We start from the raw sequence: 22,734 nt of genomic DNA on the forward strand, positions 1-22,734 counted from the left end.
CGTAAATCGACGATGGAGGGTAGCGTTTAAGCAAAGAGTTACTCTTTGGCTTAAGGTTAATAAAAATTTAATACAAAGTATTACCATTAAACCGGCTGTGTTTAGGGTAGATCTTATAAAACGGCATTTCCCTATAATTCAGAATAATAGGCTTTGTTATACCAACCCCTCGCATTACTTAGCAAATATGGTGAATTAAAAAAAATGGGGTCACAAAATTATAAAAACCGGGAAATTTAAAATCGCATGTCACATTGTATGACCAAGGAGTATATCTCTTTGGTATGACTAAGTTGTAAAGTGTTATGTTTTGAATATTGACCTTTAAACGCACAATTTATAGGTAGTAGTTGTCCTTTTTCATATCTACACCGGATTTCTAATCATTTTAATAATGCCCTTTACGCATTCTACTAATTCAAATTACATCACCACTCTAAACTTTCAAGTTAACAATTAAAGTTTATTGATCATTGAAAGAAACTCGGGCCCATAACCTGTTGTAGGTTTTTTATTTAAAACTCTTTTAATTTTCGTTTTAGTTTCCATTTCGTAATCGATTGAAACTTGGACAAAATCCCTCGCATTTTGCAGGCAAGCGTCTTATACATTTTACTGTTAACCTCATTTAACAGTTGAGAAATCCCCACTGACAATGTTTCCAAACTTTTCTAAACCTTTGAGTTTTCCGGGAAACTTGGACACATTGGATAGGTTGCTAACATGTGGTAGTTGTTCTGAAATTTAAATTGAAGTTCATTTGAAAATCATGGCAAGTTACAAATGTTATCAAACAATACAATTTATTGGTTATTGCTTATACTTCGTCAGCCACGTGGACTGCGAATCGCACGTATCCTTGGAGGTATACAAATTTAAATTACGGCGCTCTTATAATCCTTGAAAATGTGTAGAACTGTTGAGTACCTTCACCATAGAGGGCTTCTCTATGCCTTCACTCAACGGTAGAACCTTTCTCTTCATGCTTTTTTAAAAAAATATTCTAATGGAGTCATGTCGATTTTCGGTTTATTAATTGTGGAAAATTTGCAGTATTCTGATATCTTAAAAATCTTATGCATCATGACGTGTGTTTGACCTAGGTCCTAGAGGGAGAGAGAGAGAATTAAAATTAAGGAAAATCAAAACAAACATTTTCTTCAAATATGCTAAGGAAGGCTACCTCCACAAAACTTTGCTCGTATACATAGGGGTGATCAAGTCTTAATTTCGCATTTTGTTGTTTTTGAAAATGAAAATCCGAGATATATAGATGAAAAATTAAAAAATTTCTAGCTGCAATTCTTTTTAACACCACCCTTTAGGAGTTCATTGAGTCTTAGAGTGAAGTATCTAACTTTTTTGGAGGTTGCAGTTGAAATTGTTTTTCCAATTCAAATTGCATAGTACATGTGTGGTAAGCCATCAACAGACTTTCGATAGCATAAAGCAAAACATTCACATTAAATACACGAAAACTAGAACCATAATGACAACGTTACCAAATAACATTAAAGCCCAGCAGAGACTATTACGCAATTATTTTGTTTTTCTCCAAAGCAACTGAAACGAAACGAGTTTTACTGTGGATATAAAATATCTATAAGAAACAGTTCAAAATACCTTTAATATGACAAAAATAACGCGACAGAGAACCAATAGCTTGAGCTTTACGGGATAAACAGCAATATGTATACGTGGAGCAAGATGAAAGATTTAATGGTGACAAAATGAAAGAGTTTCCTTTTAAAGTTTCAAGGGCGCTATATAATATATTTGTTTGTGTGATGCGACCTTCGAGTTGAGCAAAATTTTTACGATATTATCTTTCCAACGTTCACTAACATTATTTACCTGCAGAAATGTATTTTTGATGGATTCAATTCCAATTTCTAGATTCGAGCGTGTTCAATTTTGAACGCATTTTTGAAAAAAATACGCTATTATATTCGTAATAGCTGGCTGTCCGCTGTTAATTTATGTTGCAACTGAAAACGGAATTTAATCTTGATAAGCAGTTCATTAATATCCGCACTCCGATTGTTACTAGAGGGAAATTTCAGTAGCATCGTATAACGCCATTTACAATAGCATTGTAATGTAACACGTGGTTTCGTACTACTTTTTTCTATTTCGGTGCATATACAGGGTGGAATTTTTATCTGGAACACTGAATAGATCTTCAAAAGCTATTATTATTGCAAAAAACTTCTTTTATGGTATCCACAATTGTAAAAACTTTACTATCAAGTATCAATCTACTTATTTTAAATTTGTGGTCAGTGGCGTACTTCTGTATGTTAAGGGGGAATGTCTTTTTAATGGCAGCTACTAGTTTTCATTACATATGTTACAATTAAGGAAAATAGTTGTGCTAATTAATTTTATAATTTTACTGGTTTGAGTTGAAATATTTTGTTAGTTTTGTCAAAGCAATTTATTGTTTAACAAATTATTAAAAATTTGCAACACATCTACTTAAAAACACTGGGCAGTGCCGTGCGTCTGTTTATTTAGCTGTTCAAAACATTAAAATTCTTTAATATACCTCACGAAAAATAGTACTGTAGTTCTGCAGACGCACGCCACTGTAAATAATTTTTAAGCATGTAGATTTAGTTAAACATTTTTAATGGTTTTCATACAATAAATTACTGTTACATAGCTAACAAAAGATAACGTTTTTTTTCAAAGCAAACTAGTGAAATTATAAAATTAATTATAAAACAACTATTTTCTTTTATTTCAGATTATATATTAAATTTTGTTATGTAATATAATAATATTTTACGTTTCTATATCCTCAAAGGCGTGCACCTTAAGAATATATAATAAAAAATAGCATTTGCTATTAAAAAATATATGCTACGTAAATTTATAACATAGGTATTGCAGTGACCCTAACATTCGGACCGCATACAAAAATAAATGCAGTGCCCGACGTTAGACGAGCAAATAACAATGATATGTGCAATGACCCGGCCAAATGAACAATACACAAAACACCTATCTCTCTTACTAAAATTTTTCCAGGACACATCTGAATCCCGGCACAATGAAAACTTTCAATCTTGACTTCAAATTCCAAATTCTATGGCAAATAACGGCGACGATCAAATGCCTTAAATTCCAGACGGATTACTTTCAAAAATTTTGAAGACACCTGAAATAAACTTTGGGCACGGATCAACAACATTAATTATAATTAAGCATGAGATATCTATCTGGATCGTTAAATGGGTTCGAATAAACACTAGATTATTTACCTGAATCTTAAACTACTTACAGTTTTCTGTAAAAATTCCAAAATTCCGAACAAAAACCACGAATTGCAACAGAGAACTAACTTATCTCCTCTTCGGGACACAGGAACGTAATTTATTGAATTGAATTAAACTAGCTGACCAAACATACGACTGATGAAACAATGGCTGTTCGAAACAGTAGAGGAAAACTTCAATGAAACTGCTGCACCCAACATTTACGTCTTCTAAAAACTAGCATTCGAACTCGGTTGATTTCTCGAGATAAAACAACTGTTCGTACCCTTAAAAAGGTAAAACAAAGAACGCGCGTCTTCGAGGCTTTCAACGAACAGCACTCCGGCCTTTAAATTGACAAAAGGCCCTCTCTCACACCAACTTCAGTACTTAACGTGCCTATCCTACTTTCCAAAATTCGAAATCCTTTATTTATCTTATCTCAAATAACACCCATAAAACGCACTGTTATCGCAAATAAATTACATCAACATTTTAACAAAAGTAATTATAGCCATAAATTAAATCAGAACTGTCACTTAAATGATTTAACAACGCAAACAAAAATGAACGATAAATTGCCCTACATTTAACAATTCTAGGAAATAATATTTTATAATAATAATAAATAATCTTGGATATAAACGCAATACTCGCTTTGTGTTTACAACTCGACAAATTAATAATTTGAAAAGAATTGAAAAGAAAAATATTTATAACACGAGCGCGAATTTTACTACTTATCACTTCGGCATCGACGTTAAGGCTAACAGCTAACGACAATGCTGTAGTTTCTTCCGTAAGCAGGGTTACTAACCCACAAATACCCCACAAAGCAGACTTGATGTTGTAGGTGTACATTGTACATAAAAATAGAACGGGCTGAAGAGAATATTGCAGTGATAGACGTTTAAAAATCATCGCACAAAATCTGTCGTTATCTCTCGGTCTATTAGGTATTACCCCACACAATTAGTGAATGTGCCAGTTTGCTGTTGCATGAAGCAAAATACACTAAACTTATTCATGGTCCAAGGTGGTTATCGTTTTTGGACCAAAGACTTGGGGGGAATGAGTGAATGGTAGTAAAAAAAACTACCCCAGTCAATTGTGAATACAAGCAAACCGACTTTGAATTTTCTAAAGTAATGATCGAGATATTATTTATGCACAGGAATGAAGAACTAATTCTCCACTGTATGGATATTAATTTTGCCCGATTAATTAGGTTTTGCTGTGAGTAAATGCACGAATTAATTGTCTTTAAATTTTTACTTTATGCCTACAAAGCTTTATTTTTAACACCATTTACAATAGAATGGCGTCATTCAACTTCGGCGAACTTGCTTTTAACCAGCCGCTAGATTTAGAGATTCGAAAAAAGTTGTTTATTTATCATAATAAGTTTTAATATCAGTTTGTTTAATTGCGTTTTGGTTTGCTGTTCCTTCGCGTATGTGTTTAAATTATTGTTGAAAATTCGTATTTTTATACTTACGTGAAAAAAAGGAAATGCATCTCATACTAATAACCAGCATTCGTTTATTAGTTTTGCTACAAAAATAAAACCAAATCCGATTATTCTAAAAAAACTTTTGCGAATTACTCAATTATTTGTGTATTTTTATGAACGCCCAGGAATGACTAAATAATTTCTAAATAACACATTTTGTTTGTGCGATAAAATTGAACTTGAAAATTTTTTAAGTGGGCCGAATCTTGCGGAACTAACCTAGTCTGACAGAGAAGTGGCATTGCAAAGTTAATATGTTTTTGCAATGCGCTTGGAAATCACTAATTGCATGAAAAAAAAGAAATACTTTCTATTTCCTGTTCGTATTCGGCCGTCTACAGACGCGTTAACATGCGTTTTATTAGCCTCTCATTACCTCCCAAAGTTTACGCAATTATAATAATATTGTCTGTGCATCCCTTTCGTGTGTGAATATTTGTAAACTGGGAAAACGTTATATGTACGTACGTACAGAGACTGTTCTGTTGAACGCTTTATTCGCACTCATTCATAGAACTAATACACACATAAGTACCTTTTCTTCCTCTTCTTTGGTCAATTTGAAATGGACAATTTGCCATTTTTTAAAAGTAGTGTAGGTTTGCAATTTCTCTTTTCTCTCTCGATGGCTTTTCACTGGGATAATTTCATTTCAATGTGTAGTCAAAGGATAACAGTATTAATGTTATTCTATGTTTGTTTTTATCGTTTACTTATGCAAAAGTGTCATTTTTATTGTACGAGTATTATACGGCATATTTAAACACATAGAAATAAATGGTGTATACGTTTTACAACTTTATATAGTTCTTCAAAACAGTCCTCACCTTAATTCTGCCCTTATATTAATTTCAAAGAAATAATTAAATTAATTCAATTAAATCCGAGAAACCGCAAATTAAGTTTATTAAAACATAAAACGCAACAATTATACTCGTACAAATCTAATTCAAGACTTTCAGTTTGTTGGTTTTGCGGTGGGAACCCTAGGGCCGTGGGGCACAGACGCTAGATGTTTCATCAAAATCAAGTATCCGTACATGCTGCAGATATTTGTTATGAGCGAAAGACGAATTGGAATAAGTCTCTGTGACACAGCGATGCTAAATCGATAATTATGAGTTAATTCACCAAGAGAGGAAACTCTGTCAACCAACAACACCTAAAATACTAGGTGTTGTTGTCTCAACCCGTCATCTTTGTATGCACGAGCAATGCGCTCTTGAACCAAATTTCTTTGACACCCGACTCACTTTCATAAGATAGATGAAATTTTATGTAAACGTCTTTTCCCGTTTAGTATGCCAGGAGATAACACTTAAATACTTTCAGCATAGGTGTACGAAAGACGAATCCTCATTAATGTTACTGAAATATTCGTAACCCAATAGTCAACGGCGCGTTGGGTTACTCTCGAAGGATTAGAGTTGTGGAACTCGATTGTATTACAGTAATCTTATGTTCCAAATTAGTCCGTAACTTAATATTAAACACGTTTTCCCAATTTTTTTTTATATAGTTGATCAGGTGTGTAGCGCTCGTGCAAGTTTAGTGTCCCTATATCGCAAATCTTGTACGACCAGATTATTTATAGTATTATTAGAAAAAAAACAAATAATTTAAGACGTTTTTAAAATTATCGGCCGCTTGCGTGCAGGGTATTATGTCCAAACAAGCTTTGCAAGTTTTTCTTTCTTTTAGGGATGTTGTTAATTTTGTTTCATGTCATTTACACGCCTCTGGATGCTAAATAAAAATGTAACCCACATTAATGAATGGTATTACTGAACTGAACGTTCACAATTCATGAGAAAAAATTACTAATATTTTTGGTTTGGGGTCGCGTATCATTCATAAAAAAAACACAAATTAGTTCACGCGATAAACTTCGGTGAGTCGACCTTTTCAGGAATGTTAGAATGACTTTAAATGTAAATCTTTTATACAAAATCCCCAAAAAATGCAATGCAAAAATTAATTATTACATTATTTATCGATGAATCACAATTTTCTCCAATCGATAGTTGATTTCCTCCGTTGGAAGGGTAGCAGCAATTCGGAAAATTGGTTGGTGGAGCGCACTGTACAATACAGTCTTACCTTTCGTATCGCCAGGTAAAATTACTCGATGAAAGTGAATTTGGAAAGATGTAAGACAATGGGAAACACGAACAAATCGTGCTTTAGGTTTCTCGAAATTTGGTTTTTTCGCTAAAATGATTTACCATTGTTCCGCAGTATGAAAATGTCCAAAATACCCTTATAATTGAGGATTTTTAAAAGCACTAATTAATTGTCTTTAACCGTTTTAACGGTTGCCGTTTAATGTAGATCTAATAACACCCCGTATGCTCAGAGGTGCACAGTTGTGATTGACTTATCTAACTGCTCCAAATATATTCGCAATGAACGTTTTGCACCTTACCCCTTAACGCTTTTTCGTGCCAACACTTATGGGAGCACGTTAATCCGATAATACTACGAAACGAATTTGTTCGCTTCCGCTGTAAAAGTAACACGTGATTCCCTTTGAAAGCTTGGCGAAGAATTTCGTGTTACGCGATCTAAAAATCGCCGTGCTTACGTTACGAAGGGTTTGCCTCGAAGGTTTGGCTAAGAATTCCATACGCGATCTAAAAATGCAGCATTCGACCTGCATGTATTCGCCTCGAAAGTTTAGCTATGAGTGCCTTTCTCCCACCCGATTTTTACTTAGATACTCGCACTTTTTGACGGAAATACACTTAGTGCAGCGGAGAGAGCCGCGAAATCGTTCAAAAAATTTTTTCGGAGTAGAAAGAATTGGGACCCACACCATTTTGTTCATTTTCGCGCGCGCGACTAGACCACCGAAAGTATTTATTTTCTCAGCAACTAAGCGATATACATCAATAATTCCTTTTGTAAAATGAAAGTACATTTATAGCAGAATCTAAAGCATTCAATTTACCTACCTTGTTATGCACAGTTTTTAGAAAAATGACCGTCAACTTCCAAAATTCGTGTAGCAGATGAAAAGTGCGCACTTTGAACTCTCATAACTTTTTATTTCACGATATCGATTTCCAATATTTATAGCTCATTCGATGCTCCAAAGCATTGTGATTATTTTATTTTCTATAACATTACCGTGAATTTTTCATAATAAAAAAGTTACGGTCATTTAAGTAAAAACCTACCGACCTCGCCGAGTCGGTAATCGCGAGTGAGACGGAGAGGGAAGGATAGTCAGCAGCGTTCGCTAAACAAGGAGCGATGCGTAAGAGATTTTACTTTACTAAGAAATTTCTCTCCGAATACCAAAACTAGCTATTTAGGCCGTTTAGTTTACAAATGCATTCCGCCGAGTTGCATTGTAAAATCTCAAACAATTCATTAACTCCATGTATCTCAGTTCTTTGGTGAAATATATAGGTACAAATAGGTACCTTTCCCTGTAAATTTTGGGGGTTACTCCACATTAGGTATCTCTTGTGCTGTGCTGTATATTGCAAGATCAGCAGTAACAACGGTATGATTTTGTCCCAAAGATTCAGGCTTGTTTTTTGATTTCACTAGACGATGGTTAGGATGGTATTGTAGCTCGCTGGTGGAGAATTCAAAAACGGCATAGGTATATTATATTGAATGGTAGATACCGGAACTTACTTAGGAGGATTATCAGCAGGTACTTAGGCTGTTAAAGTCAGTTATCTGGTCGTTATCTAGTGATAGGTAAACGAGGAATTTGGATTTCTTCTGTCGATGTATCTCGCTTTTGAAAAAAGACTGTGCGTTGAATTTTTTTCGTCTGTTTCCACAGAATATGGCCTACTTATTCTTATTCTGTGACTGTTTCCTCATTGATGTCGAAGTTGCTCGCTGTGATAAAATTATCATTTTTTATTTGACAAATTTTTGTGAAATGTAGGTAGACACCCTTAGCAGAACATGTAATATTGACGTTTACTGTACTTGTTATGCCACTGTCGGAGAACATTTTCTGACCCGAAAGACCAATTTGCAAATGAGTGTAACTTTTGTTTGAAAAATGACCTTAAGAAAAACTGTTCAATAATTTTGTTCCGTAAGTATGTACCTAGACAACAAACTTCGTGGAATTTTGTCAATTTTCGTTGTCCGGCCAAGAATTGCAGTGGAATTATTTTTTTCGAATTTTCAAAAACTAATTTCAGATTCAAAAACCACCAGATACCAAATTTCGTCGAAATCAACATTTTTTCGCACCCCTATTGAGGGGTGTGTCCTTTTGCGGTAGGAATTTTGAAAAATTATTTGCAAAACCGGAAAGGGCATACAGCAAAACCTATTCAAAGACTTACCACCAATCTCTGTAACTGTTGCTGAGAAAAAAAGAAACTTTACCACTTTTTTGAGGGTGGCTCCTAAACGAATACATGGATTTTTTTCTTTTTTTTTTTGGTGTTTGGATCCATCGTTCCTCGAAATGGGGGTTGAAATATATTGTGTGATCAAAACTCTCTAAACCTTCCCCATATAGTTTTTATTCGTTGAAGTTTTTAAAAATAAAAGCGACTATAGCTTCGGCGTACTGCCATCATCAGGCGATGTGAAATTTAACAGGAAAACGGTAAGTTACAAACGTTGAAGACGAATAAGACGAACATGTTGTTTTTTAATTATTAACTGGCCGAAGCCAAGTGAAAAAACCTGAAGGGTGGTTAAACCGGAAAGGTTGTCCTAAGTTTCAAAACGAATTAGGTATTATCAAGCCTTGTTAAGACAAGACAACCAACCGGAGGGTTGAATTATTACATTAAAAGTTGAAAGTTGAATTTAACACATTTCAAAAGAACCGGGGGGAAAAAATAAACTCATAAAAGTTTTGAAACTATTGAGATGACTACATATTTAAATTATTTAAGTTAAGTTTAAATTCGAGATCATGCAGACGGCATGTCTAGAAATGATTGACCACCAGGTTTACCTATCACTAGATAACGACCAGATAACTGACTTTAACAGCCTAAGTACCTGCTGATAATCCTCCTAAGTAAGTTCCGGTATCTACCATTCAATATAATATACCTATGCCGTTTTTGAATTCTCCAGCAGCGAGCTACAATACCATCCTAACCATCGTCTAGTGAAATAAAAAAACAAGCCTGAATCTTTGGGACAAAATCATACCGTTGTTACTGCTGATCTTGCAATATACAGCACAGCACAAGAGATACCTGATGTGGAGTAACCCCCAAAATTTACAGGGAAATTTAAATTTAAATTTACCTATTTGTACCTATATATTTCACCAAAGAACTGAGATACATGGAGTTAATGAATTGTTTGAGATTTTACAATGCAACTCGGCGGAATGCATTTGTACACTAAACGGCCTAAATAGCTAGTTTTGGTATTCGGAGAGAAATTTCTTAGTAAAGTAAAATCTCTTACGCATCGCTCCTTGTTTAGCGAACGCTGCTGACTATCCTTCCCTCTCCATCTCACTCGCGATTACCGACTCGGCGAGGTCGGTAGGTTTTTACTTAAATGACCGTAACTTTTTTATTATGAAAAATTCACGGTAATGTTATAGAAAATAAAATAATCACAATGCTTTGGAGCATCGAATGAGCTATAAATATTGGAAATCGATATCGTGAAATAAAAAGTTATGAGAGTTCAAAGTGCGCACTTTTCATCTGCTACACGAATTTTGGAAGTTAACGGTCATTTTTCTAAAAACTGTCTATAACAAGGTAGGTAAATTGAATGCTTTAGATTCTGCTATAAATGTACTTTCATTTTACAAAAGGAATTATTGATGTATATCGCTTAGTTGCTGAGAAAATAAATACTTTCGGTGGTCTAGTCGCGCGCGCGAAAATGAGTAAATTTCAACTTTAGCGGCCTATAACTTTTGTCAGGACCACGGGAAAATGTCGTAAAGCGAGATTCTGAAGGTTCAAACATTTCTGAACAAAATGGTGTGGGTCCCAATTCTTTCTACTCCGAAAAAAAACTACCTCAAATAAGCGAGTTAGCGCCGGCTCTCCGCTGCACTAACTATTGAAGTACCAGATATCCGAATCAAACAAAATGTCGATGATGTCTGTCTGCCTGTCTGTCTGTACTCTCGTTTCCGGCTAAACGGCTGAACCGATTGGAACCAAATTTGGTACACATATTCCTAGACAAAAAAAAACAACTGAAAAGCTTTGGGCAGAAAGCGCATGCGCAGGTGTGAGGGTAGTATCTGTGCTAGTCACAGGAATTTTTTATACATGTGAAGGTATAGCAGAAACCCGCCCCTCATGCTCCGTTACCACGGTTTTGAGAACCAGGAACTCGCTAGCGTTTCGACTCTTATCTGCTTGAACACTCGTTATTATCTTAACGCGCTTCATTTTCTCGCAGATAAGTTCCGTTCTTTTTTCTGATGAAGCGATATAAAAATTCCTATACCGACAATTTTGAGAATTTACAGATCCAAATTTGTCCCGACCACAAATGTCTAAACCAGACTCTTTAATGTTCGTTGGCTGAGATAGAAATTTAAGAATGGAATCCTTAAATAATGGATTGACTTTGTAGTTTTTCCGATTAATTTGGCCAAAAGCTTCTGAAATACGGTCAATTGTGAAGAACGACGTGAGCGGAATGTACACAGTGCCATTAGAACGCTCGTTCTTTTCATTACCCGATGCTTGTTTCTTTCAGATGTGAGTGGGTGGTTGTCGTTTTCATGTTGTTTGATAATTTGCGGAGGCCCACAAAATAAAGACAATAAAATCCACTTTGTTAAATGATGCTGCCCTTTTCGGTCTATTGCAGCGTTGAAGCTAGAATTTCCTTTCGCTCACGTGTCAGGATAAATAAAAGAAACCTTCTGCGTTTCAGACTGTGACCAAAAAAGCTGACTAGACGTGTTCATGACAAATGGGTGTTGTGGAAATTCATTTCGTTGCCACTGGAAGTAATGAAGGTAGACAAATATGAATGTTTCGTGACCCTATTATTTTGATTTTCATTTGACGACGCGGTTACATACGTTTTCATATTTGCTTTGCGAAATCGGAAATTTTGTCGATAATCTGATAATCGCAGTGGCGGAAGTTGATAGAACAGCTGAAAACAGTACGTATTCAATAATGAGATTTCCCACAACAGATTTGTGGGAGTAAGTCGACAATTTTGTAAGGTAAACATTTACCTACAAGTGCCCTTCAAAGTTGCTATCAAAAACAGTTAACCCAAGGACCTTAATATTCCCATTTGAAAGCAATTTTGGCGGTTTAGTCCACGAACTATGCTAAACTAACAAAGAACAATATTCCAGCTACGTTGAAAATGAATTAATTAGATCCCTGGGTGCTTTTCAACGTTTTTCCTCTCCGTTTCAAATAAAGCTTTCGTTTCGTAATCAACGCAACAGAATTTAGCTTTATTAATTACATTTGTGAGGATTCGCGCTTTCGTAATTTATAAGGGAAAACTTTAAAGTACCTTTAACGAGATAGTATATTTGCTTCGTACTAAGGGTAGATCGTCGGGATAAAAACTTGTTCGCTCCATTACGACCGGCCTTCCTTTCTGCCTCCAAGATAATGTAATTTACGCAGCTACCACGTGACCGTGTTGAACAGACCAAGCTATTTCAGATTTTTAGAATCGAAGGAAATCGCTTTTTACTTCAAAATGTATATCAAAAGTATGAATAATGTTAAAACATCTTTACCTTTGATTTTACCTTCACATGCATAAAAAACTATAGACACGGATAGGTCTTCCGTTCTTGAGAACAAAATCTATAAGTTAAGATTTTATTTTGTGTAGAGCAGTCTCGCGTTTCCCCCGTCTTTAATTAACGGTGGATTTAATTTAAACTTCGATAATCAACGCCACCAGGATTCAACAGTTTTACCGACTTTGCCATGATCAACCGAAGTACTTCGACAATTTTAAATTATAAAAATTGATTAGTCAGATGCATTAGCAATATTTGTATTTGAAATGGGTTACGGTTACCCGTCTAACGCCAATATTTTGAATTTCCACTTTATGTGTATTTGGCTTGGATGGTAAACGGCGCATAAATTCTTATAAGCCAATTAAATCATTTAAGACATAAAGAAAAGGATCGCCAGATCTCTCACCCCTGTGTTACAACGTGAAAATCAGCTGTACTTAAAATGACAATGGATTTATATTTAATTAGCTTGCGGATAATAATTAGAGTGTGCTTCTGAACCATTTCAGAAATCTTTCCCTTATTGCAGTAGTGAGTAGGGGCACGTAGCTAGAGGAAATTTTATGGAATAGCCTGTACGTGGATCGAATTTTCTTTATACACCTTATTGCTTAAATCGACAGTGTAAATTCATTATTAAGATGATAATAAAACGGAGATCTCAGGAGCTAAACGATTGAATGGGGAAAGAATTTCAGTTTTATAAGTCTCTCTTTATTTTTGGATGGTTACATATCGCACAAAAACAATTTTTTTATATTTCTTTCGTTTAGCTATTCTTTTTGAGTTTTTCGTAGTGGAAACCATAATTTCTATTGAAAAAATAAAGTTGTCTCATCTTTAAAACTGTGATAAATCTGACATGAAAACTCTATCTGGGTCGCACGCACTGAAACAAAATCCCTGTAGGAAAGAAAAGATTGTTTGGGCATAGTACGCCGTACGCAAGTGGTCGATAAATAAAGCAAGAAATTTTGAAATTACTTACAGTTTTTTTCTGAATAATCCAAATAATCTGTTCGTACAAAATTTGCGATATAAGACGCACTTAACACAAACGCTGACAGCTTCCGAACTTCACTTTTTTTTTATTAAACTGAATCTTCATAAATGAGAAGAAATTTTCGGTGGGTGCTCGGACTGTAGACATTTTTATCTTTTAAGGAAAGACAAACCTAGACAAACCTTTTAGAAAGGTTTCATGATAAAACACGTGCGTTAATTAAATTTCACCTGATAAAACTCCTTATCGCAAACGACCGATGTCCTTACGTTTTAACACGCAATTTTAAGTTTTACAATTGTAAATATAAATAAACAATTTATAAAAGCGACAAAAGCAACAAGTATACAACTACCATACACTTTTATGATTTACTTAACCCATATGTAAAAACTTTAGGAAAATTCTGATACACATGCGGCATCTGATTTGAAGAAAAATCTTAATAGCGACTTAAAATTTCTCAAATAGAGAGACTCGGTTGCCTCGATTAGAGAATTGCAAAGAATTTATTACTCACATTTTGATCAACGCCTGAAATAAATTTTCGGTAAAATTTTGACATGAAAACTCTATCTGGGTCGCACAGAGGATTCGAATAAACACAAATTATTTGATTAACATTGACAAACATTTATTCCGAAACACATCACAATTAGAACAAATTCCCTGAAAGCACGAGAAGCTTACCAAGCTTGTGAGGACATAATACTCCGCACGCAGACGGTTGATAATTAAAAAATCTTAAATTACTACAGTTTTTTAAAAGAATCTAAATAATACGTCGTGAACGGTTTGCTATATTCAGGCGCAATTGTCAAAGACATGAAAACGCTCGCTGACAGTTTCAGGAAACTTCACTTAACCTGGATTTCGATAAATAACAAGAGAGATATTCGGTTGCTGCTCGGACGATAGAAACTTTTAATTTTCACTAAGCAAACAACTGCTCTGTCTAATGTTTTGGATATAATGATAAAAAACAAATGGTGGAATGGTTCCACTTTACATGTCCCTTTACAGAATTTCTTATTTCTAGTTTTCGCTAAAAAAATTCAGGATAACTAGATCAAGTTCGTGGCCACGGCCTTTGTGACTTACCCTTAAAATAATATCGAATTTAATAACAATATGCGGCACAATTTTTTATATTCACTTCCCCTAAAAATAATCATAATGGATCCACTAGATTGGAGACTCTTTTTGTTGATATCTGAACCAACTTTAAATGAAAAGCCCAACTTACTCTATCAGTTCCAATTGTAATGAGTTCATCAGTGAGAAAATACATGCAATACAAAACATCAATGAAGCCACAGATTCTAGCCTTAATAAATTTATTAGAACTTTATTCTCTGTATCTCGTAAACAGAATGTCATTGTAGATAACTCTGCTGGTACAAAAATAAGTTCGGAACGTTCTCCTTATAATGACAATGATGCGGACAATTAACTGGTGGAGTTGTTAATTGGAACTTTCTTGTCGGGAAACGTTTCTCGATGAAATTTCCTGTAAAGCAAATGTTCTTTGGACGCAGTGTATTTAAACGATTAGCTTTTGTGATTATTCACACCGAAGGACTCACTCGGGGCAAATTTTACACACAAAAATTTTACAAAGAAAAAGCGATAAACTTTTTATGGTTATGAATTTCACAAACAAAGTTCAATCTCCTTTTGTTCACTAACGACGTTAAGTAACAATGCGTACCTATTCTTCTTTCTACTAGTTCATTGTAACGGAAAAGAAATACCAAAGCGCGATTAATTATTTTGTCCTTGGTTGTTTTAATTTATGTTACCGAGCTGAGGTTCGGGAGACGTGTTAGGGGTACGCGGTCGCTACGTAGGATGAGCGCGAAAATGTTTGTCAACGGAAACAGGCCTGTTTATCAGAAACAGGTTGGCTGAGCAGAAACGGGTCTGTATCAGAAACAGGTTAAACGAAGCTGGGACCTACTTCTACTGAACAGAGCTGTTTCTATGGAACAGATCAGATTTTAATGAACAGACCTGTTTCTGATACATACGTTTCATGGAAATATCTTGTTTTTAATTTAAAAGCAAAAGTTTAAATCTGAATATGATCGTGCTTTTTTTCTAAGAGACGAAAAATAATTATTTGAGAGCTTTAAATTTAAATAACTAAAAATTAATTATAATTCGTTACATCGTTACATTCAGTGTAAACGAAAAATTACAGTTTATTTCCTGAATAAATAAGAATTTCTCACCAAAATGAAGTTAAAGTTCTATTTACAGATGAGCAGTGAATTTCTTATTAATCTCATGAATATTAAGGTTAAGTTAATTATTATAATTACAGGAAAGTATAATTGATGAAAACCAGTACTTATTTGGAAAAAGGGATTACTACTGAAATATAGGTTTCATGCATTTTTTTACTCTTTTCATCATGATATGCGTTTTCGTATTATTGTCATCCTTTCTCATTCTCTCCATGAGAATCTCCATTTAATATTGCTTTGAGTTACTTTTTATTTAAATTGGTCTCATATTATCCAATAAATATTGATCTTGCATTGTCAGCTAAGACCTTCTTCGAAAATATAAACATGACTTTTGAAAGCAAAATCGATCCCTGGAGCCAGATGTCCCAACGCACAAATTAAGTTAGAGAGAATAAAGCACAATCGTCAATAAGGATATAAATATATCTAGGTGAAACATTTTATGGAATAAAGATGTTTAAATACGATCTCGCTGAGATAGACACCCCCAGTTTCATTAAATATGATCCCCTGCGGTTTCGGTGTTTGTGATTTTCTCTCGCCGCCGCTTCGAGCACTCCCTACGCACAAAACTTTTATACTGTTTTTGTCCCTAGGGTGTCTCTTCAGCCAGCGACTTTGCTTGGAGGAAATCGAATGGTGCTTTGATGGTGAGTAATCTAACAGTTATATTATGTATTAAGTCGACTTGCTCAGATTACGCCTTTGGGCGATGTTTGCCTACAACGGGAAGTGTGGAGGAGGAAGACTTGTATCGGTATGTACTCCATTGCGCATAAGTTTTCTAATTGGAGGTGTTGCAGGTTTGATCTGGAAAGGGAGGTGTTGCACGCTTTAAGTCGTGAACTGAGGAGACTGTTCGCTTTGGGTTACCGTTGGAGTCATGCATATACTCAGTGTACACTGCAAGGCATGCTGTTCGCCGCTAAAAATGAGTAGGTGTCGTCGTTTGTCCCCCCAACCACTAACGTTAAGTTCTAGCATTGCGTTCGACCCGATTACATGTTCACATTTAGTTGATCAAGACTTGGAAGGTGCGCTTAAAGCGTTAGAAGGTGAAGACACTATCGACCCTGATAAAGTTGCAATTGTGAAATTTACACCGAGCGCCGAGAACCCTCACGCCCAATATGCAGATGAAGTCTACTACCCTCCAATTCCCGACGAACGAGCCGCGGCGCGTGACATAATTTTGCCTCCGAATGCAGTCGACGGTAAGTAGGTGAAACAGAGGAAACTCGACCACACGATTAAACATTCCAGTATTTGATATGCCCGATCCTTACGCGGGCTATGAAATAAAGAAGCGCGAATGGATTCCGCAAATGAGGCGCCGTTCCGTATCCCCTACGTACTTTAACGAGTATTATAATAGCCCGCTAGGTTTTAGACTGGGGGAGGAAACGAGAGACTCTCAGGATTACCTATCTGATGGTAACGAGAACGAGTTCCTTACAAACGACATTCCTTACACTTCGACGACGGATTTAAGCGTTGACGATTTCAAAGAATTTTACCCCACTATAAATTTTTTAAGCAAATTTAACCTCAACTCGGATGACGTACGAAAATTGCTGCAACCGGAAAATGTACCGATCTTACAGGCGATTTTGGAAGGGTTCGACAAGGAGGAGAGTAATTACGACACTGACGTCCTCGCACTGCTCAGGCAAAGGATGGAGAATGACGAGCCAGTCGAGCCCGAGAGATTTTCAATGCTCTACAATACTCCGGAAGGTTTCAGATCTGGATGGGAGTCTAGAGATATTCAAGGACTTGGAGATGACTTGCCCGAGTCGAGAGTCTATTATGAGGAGAACGAGGATAACGGCGTGGAAAGGCAAGATGATGGAAGTGGAGAGTCGACGGAACCGGAAATATTTCGCGAGTTGAAACAATTGCACGACAAGTATGGCAATGACGTCGACGTTACCCAATTTACTAACAATCACCAACCGTCCAGCGGTTTGGCTACTAAAACCAGTGATAATAATAACAATAACAATGGACAATCCGGTATCTACACAGAAGGAGGCGTCGTGTACGTCCCTGACTCACAAATTCAGGGTAAGCGGAAGTTTTGCATTGATCGATATTTATATTAATTTCAGGAAACACAAGGGTTGACGAGGAAGAATCCTTCAATAATGACCTAGACGAGTTACTCGAGCGTTACAATAGTGGGTTTAAGAGACCCGAGCGACTCGATGTTAAGAAACCAGGCCCACTCTTCGATTTGCAGCTTAACGATGGAAAGAATCAGTTAGGTAAGCAATTGTGTTCAATATGCAAATATTATTGCGACCTCACCTCTTACTATTTTCAAAATGCAAATGTTTACCCCATTATAAGCTCGTATTCTGACTTGACAAGGGACACCACCTTGTACTGTAATAAATGTATCCAATTCTGTCGTGTCATTTTACCCTAGCTAAATTTATACTCTAAGGGCGAGGGATCATGCGGTGATGTAAGCGTCATTGTGACGAAGCGATATTGGGAGGCTTAGAATAATTTAATTGTGCTCCTGTGATCAAATTAGGTTTTGAGAGTAATCTATTTTCTGATATATTTTTAGAGGAAAATAATCTAATCTTTATAAATTAGTTATTTATTTTGTAGATTTCCTCTTTTAATTACAACCGCGCCTATGATTCGACGCGCCTGCAGAAACAAAAATTTGTTTGTCCTGCATAATAAATAGACCACTACAAAATTATACCTAATTGTTGTATTTGTTTTGTGTATTAAAATGTTTTTAAATAATAGTCTAAGCAGACTTTCATTTCAAAAGGAACTGCCGATTGTAATTTCGATGAAAAATCAAAACTTGCAAAAACACCGTAACGGTAGCTCCAAATTTGCATTTAAATTTTTTTCGAAATTTCGTTGTGAAGTTAGAAATTGTGGAACTTCTAAGAGTAAAGCAGTTTGGCGGGCATTGCATATCATAGAAAGTTTACAGGTTGTCGGGATTTAGAGGGCCGATTTAGTTACAAATGCGCACGCGGCAGCAGAGTGAGATTTGCAAATTAGTATATTTGAAAAGTATGTGGGAATGATTTAATTTACCATTATTTGGTCGGTAGGACGGAATTTTAAGCAACGAATTAACGATTAAGTATGTCCGTTTGCGTGAATAATTCGTCATTTTGTAGGGATTCATTAATGCCAAAGTAATTTCGGGGGGTTCTTTTGGAAGGTTTTTTTATCCGTTCGTTAGCGATCCACGGAAAAAAAGACAGTATCGGTCGCAATTAAGTTTTTTCGGAAAATTCTTGTTTGAGCTGCTCACCTTCTGGGTAGTATATTTTAACGGTAGTCACAATAATTGTAAAAAATAAACTTGTTCGTGGTTTATTATTTCTGGTGAAATTCTTCTCATCATCTTCATCGTCTTCTTATGCTGCAGTATGTTTGCAGACCTACCTGTAAATGTAAAGATTTAAATCGATATTGTGATACCTGGAATTGATTATTTATTGTAATGGAACTCCATGTAGCATACTATTGTATTATATTATATATTAATATATATTATTATATTGTACCTCTAGCTACATGATGTGGAGTCAACGACATCTGAGCGCCATCCCCGAGCGTGTTATGCTAACGTGGTGATTTTTCCTATCTTCTTCTATAGTTTTGGTCCGATTGTTTTCAAAGTCATTCCGTCGTAAAGATCTTGTAAAGGCGCACAACTCCTGCGCGACGGAACTTTATTTGTTCCTAGGGGCGAAATTAACCACCTTTAGCAAGGCGCGCGTCTTCGAGGAGTAGTCGAATTTTGACGCCCAAAAGTTTCTTAAAGGGGTCTCTCTTTCTCGTGTCGCCAATAGCAGCTCGAGCTAAGAGACAAAGGGAATATAGTAGCCCTTGACAAAATGTTACTGATGGTGGAGTCAAAACTGGCTAATAGAATGCTGATCTGCCACACAAAAATGCGCTGTGTTTTCGTTCGCACACGAGGACTTTGATAATTTTTTGTTATTTGGACATTTTGAACTCCCTATATGCGAATTTAGACGACTGACGCGGGGGATACTTTCTGACCCGAAGGTCCAATGGCATACCCCAAAACCTATTCAAAGACGTCTTTGTAACTCTTGCGGTTGCTGAAAAAAAATTTAAGAAGAAACTCAAATTTCACGACTTTTTTGAGGGTGTCTCCCTAACGAAACACGTTGGACGCTCGATTTATTTAGATAAAGTGCTTATTTTGATCGCCTGTGCCACCCATACTTATACGGGGTGTCAATTTTAAAACTTGCAGTCGGCCATACTTTCCAAACTCAAGAAGATATTGAAAATCACGAAAATCCGTTTCGGGAGTATCGAGGAGGAACCAGAATGACGTTATGAGTGACAACCACCCACCCCCTTAACCCCCAGCCCCCCTCTTCAAAAAATTACGCCATGTCTATGTTCAAGATTTGGTCGCTAAATTCGCAGAAACGGGATCTGTTATTTTTCGAGTTTACTTAAAAAACTCATAATTTTGTGTCAATTCACCCCCTACTATTGGAAAATTTTATTGAAACACGTCTATTTAATTAGGTATGGGGAAGTTTAATCGAAGCTATCCCCACTTTAAAATTACAATACGCACTCTTCATCAAAGTGAGACCATTTTAAAGCCGTATGGTGAGCAAATAGAAAAAAAGAATGTCGAATAAGTTTACTACAACAATAAATTAATAGCAGTCTTAAAATGGATTAATTTATAACAGTAATTATTATTTATCCCTTACAATTTATAACATAACAAAAACGCATAGATGATGGAACTGACTGAAATACGCTACAGTTTGCTTTATAGTAAACGACAATTGTTCTAGAATGTTCTTAGAACGCTTCGGAATGTTCTACAATAAACACGCCATTTTTCCCTGAACGATTGCGTCATATCTGCGTTCAGTGTTTATCGCCGATGTCTATCGGGATTTCTGGAATATTCATTACAATATCATTTCCTGCTAATAATAGCAGTTACAACACTTCTCCGAAAGTTAAATAGAAATTATGGAGCATGCGCACTTGTCAATTGGGTTCAAATGCGATTATCACGACAACGGAATGCTGGAAGTGGATACTACCAAAGGAAAAGTGAGGATCATGACAAAACGCATCTGTTGGTTCAAGATTCAAATGCGGATATGTTCAGAACGGAGTGTTGGAACAGGGCACTCACAAAGTGAAGATTAAAGTTATTGCACAGACACATCTGTCGCACTAGGGAAACATAATATGAAACTGCCTCAAATTTTCAATCTAGAGCTTTCCCCCTCAGTTAATATTTGAGTTTCTCGTCATCAATATATTCAATACCTCGTATTTCGTCCAATTGCCATGTTACTTAACAAAAATATGAGCAAAAAACCAAATAAAATAGTTTTTTATTATACCTAAATCACAATCTCTGTTTTCAACACTCAAATGCGTGCGAAAAAAGGCGTTTAAAACACACGTGCTTTAAAGTTACTAAGTAAAGATACTTCAAGTATGACTTTTGAAACTGTCATCTGGGTGAAATAAAAAATCCTCTTAGGTCGCTTTCTGTAAATACAGAACATTTCTTTGGCTTGTACCTATCCTTTGGTTGAAGCTTTCACAAGCGCGCGTTATTTAGGGTATGCTTCCAAATCTGTTCCACTGTTTAATCGCAGCATTGTTTGAAGTTTTGAATGAATGCACCAAAAGATTGAAGATTTAAATACTGTAACGTTATTTATAAATTCGGGTTCGATTTATGTCAATATTTATTAAACAGAACTAAAACACTATAAAATCCGTACAATTTATATCGATTATTTATATCACTCACAAATTTATATCGATTATTTATATCACTCACAGTTCGCAATTTATCTTTCCGTGCTCGATGTTTACATACTCGTTCGGTAGTAGACTGCCGCGATGTTCGGTCCGCAACCATTTATACACGCAAGCAATGTAAGTCCCGAACATTCTCGAATACGCGTAGAAAATTCCAGAGCGCCAAAGGCGACGTCATGTCTGGAGCATTTTCGTTACACTGCCCCCTTCTTAATTCTGGACGTCTCGTTCAGAAACTGCGTTAGTATTACTTTTTAATGCCTCGTGTCGGAATCTGCAGTCAGAGCCTGCTCGACAAACACCCTTCTTGAAAAAGTAACAGTCCACAGTTTTGCGGAGGGTCGTCCCCTGTGGGTTGAAGCAGCATACTGTAATTCGAACGCTAGTGTTTCTAAAAATCAGTTCGATCATGGTTCGCACTATCTTCCAGTCCAACCCATCTAAACCACATCCAATCTTCGGGATCGCCAAGCTATTTATGTCATAGTATGAGGATGAGTTTCTTTAAGTTTTTTAAAGCAGACCAGAGGTTTTCATAGGTGGGTTTGCCTTCTGACATTTTCTTTGAAACCAAGTAGAACAAAGAGCGTTGACTATCTTCCAAGCGCAGTACTTTACCCACTCGTGGTCTTTGCTTTAACAACTCGTCCATTCTTCCAAATCTTTTCCGGAATACGAAAGCTATACCTCTACCCATGCGAAGGTCTTCAGCGACACAATGGGCGATGGAAACGTTAACCGGAAGCTCAAAAATATTTTGACAAATTTCCTGAGTAACGCCAAATCGAGCTTTCTTCCGCTGGGCGTAATTTGACATAAAATCGTTAAAGTTTGGCTCGATCCCAAAGCTGCGTTCTTCTTCTCGAATACCTCTAACTTCTTCGTTGTTGTTGGATCCGGCATATCGTGCGAGTCGATTAATGTGGACAACTTTCGGTTTCCGGTGGTTCATTCTGATACGATATATCACGTCATTTATTTTCTTGATCACCTCATATGGACCTTCCCATTGTCTTTGTAGCTTGGGAGAAAGACCTCTTCGCCTCTGTGGATTGTGCAGCCATACCAGATCTCCAGCTTCAAAAGTTTCATTGGCCGAGCGGAGGTTGTATTGATTTTTCATACGATCGCTGGCAATCTGAATATGTCTTCTAGCCAAG

At 36.1% G+C, this 22,734-nt stretch overlaps 1 protein-coding gene across 1 annotated transcript in view; it reads left to right on the plus strand.

Annotated features, from left to right (window-relative positions):
* Positions 1 to 18,006, plus strand: part of LOC116177484 — a gene marked incomplete at its 3' end in the record, with an annotated part of 34,936 nt that extends 16,930 nt beyond the window's left edge. The window contains 6 exon segments of the mRNA XM_031496471.1: positions 16,336 to 16,389; positions 16,436 to 16,496; positions 16,543 to 16,674; positions 16,721 to 16,953; positions 17,003 to 17,806; positions 17,851 to 18,006. Coding sequence (XP_031352331.1) covers positions 16,336 to 16,389; positions 16,436 to 16,496; positions 16,543 to 16,674; positions 16,721 to 16,953; positions 17,003 to 17,806; positions 17,851 to 18,006 — 1,440 coding nt within the window.
* Positions 18,007 to 22,734: the final 4,728 nt, after the last annotated feature.

This window comes from Photinus pyralis, unplaced genomic scaffold (assembly GCF_008802855.1).
Source record: "Photinus pyralis isolate 1611_PpyrPB1 unplaced genomic scaffold, Ppyr1.3 Ppyr1.4_LG7, whole genome shotgun sequence".
NCBI lineage: Eukaryota > Metazoa > Arthropoda > Insecta > Coleoptera > Lampyridae > Photinus > Photinus pyralis.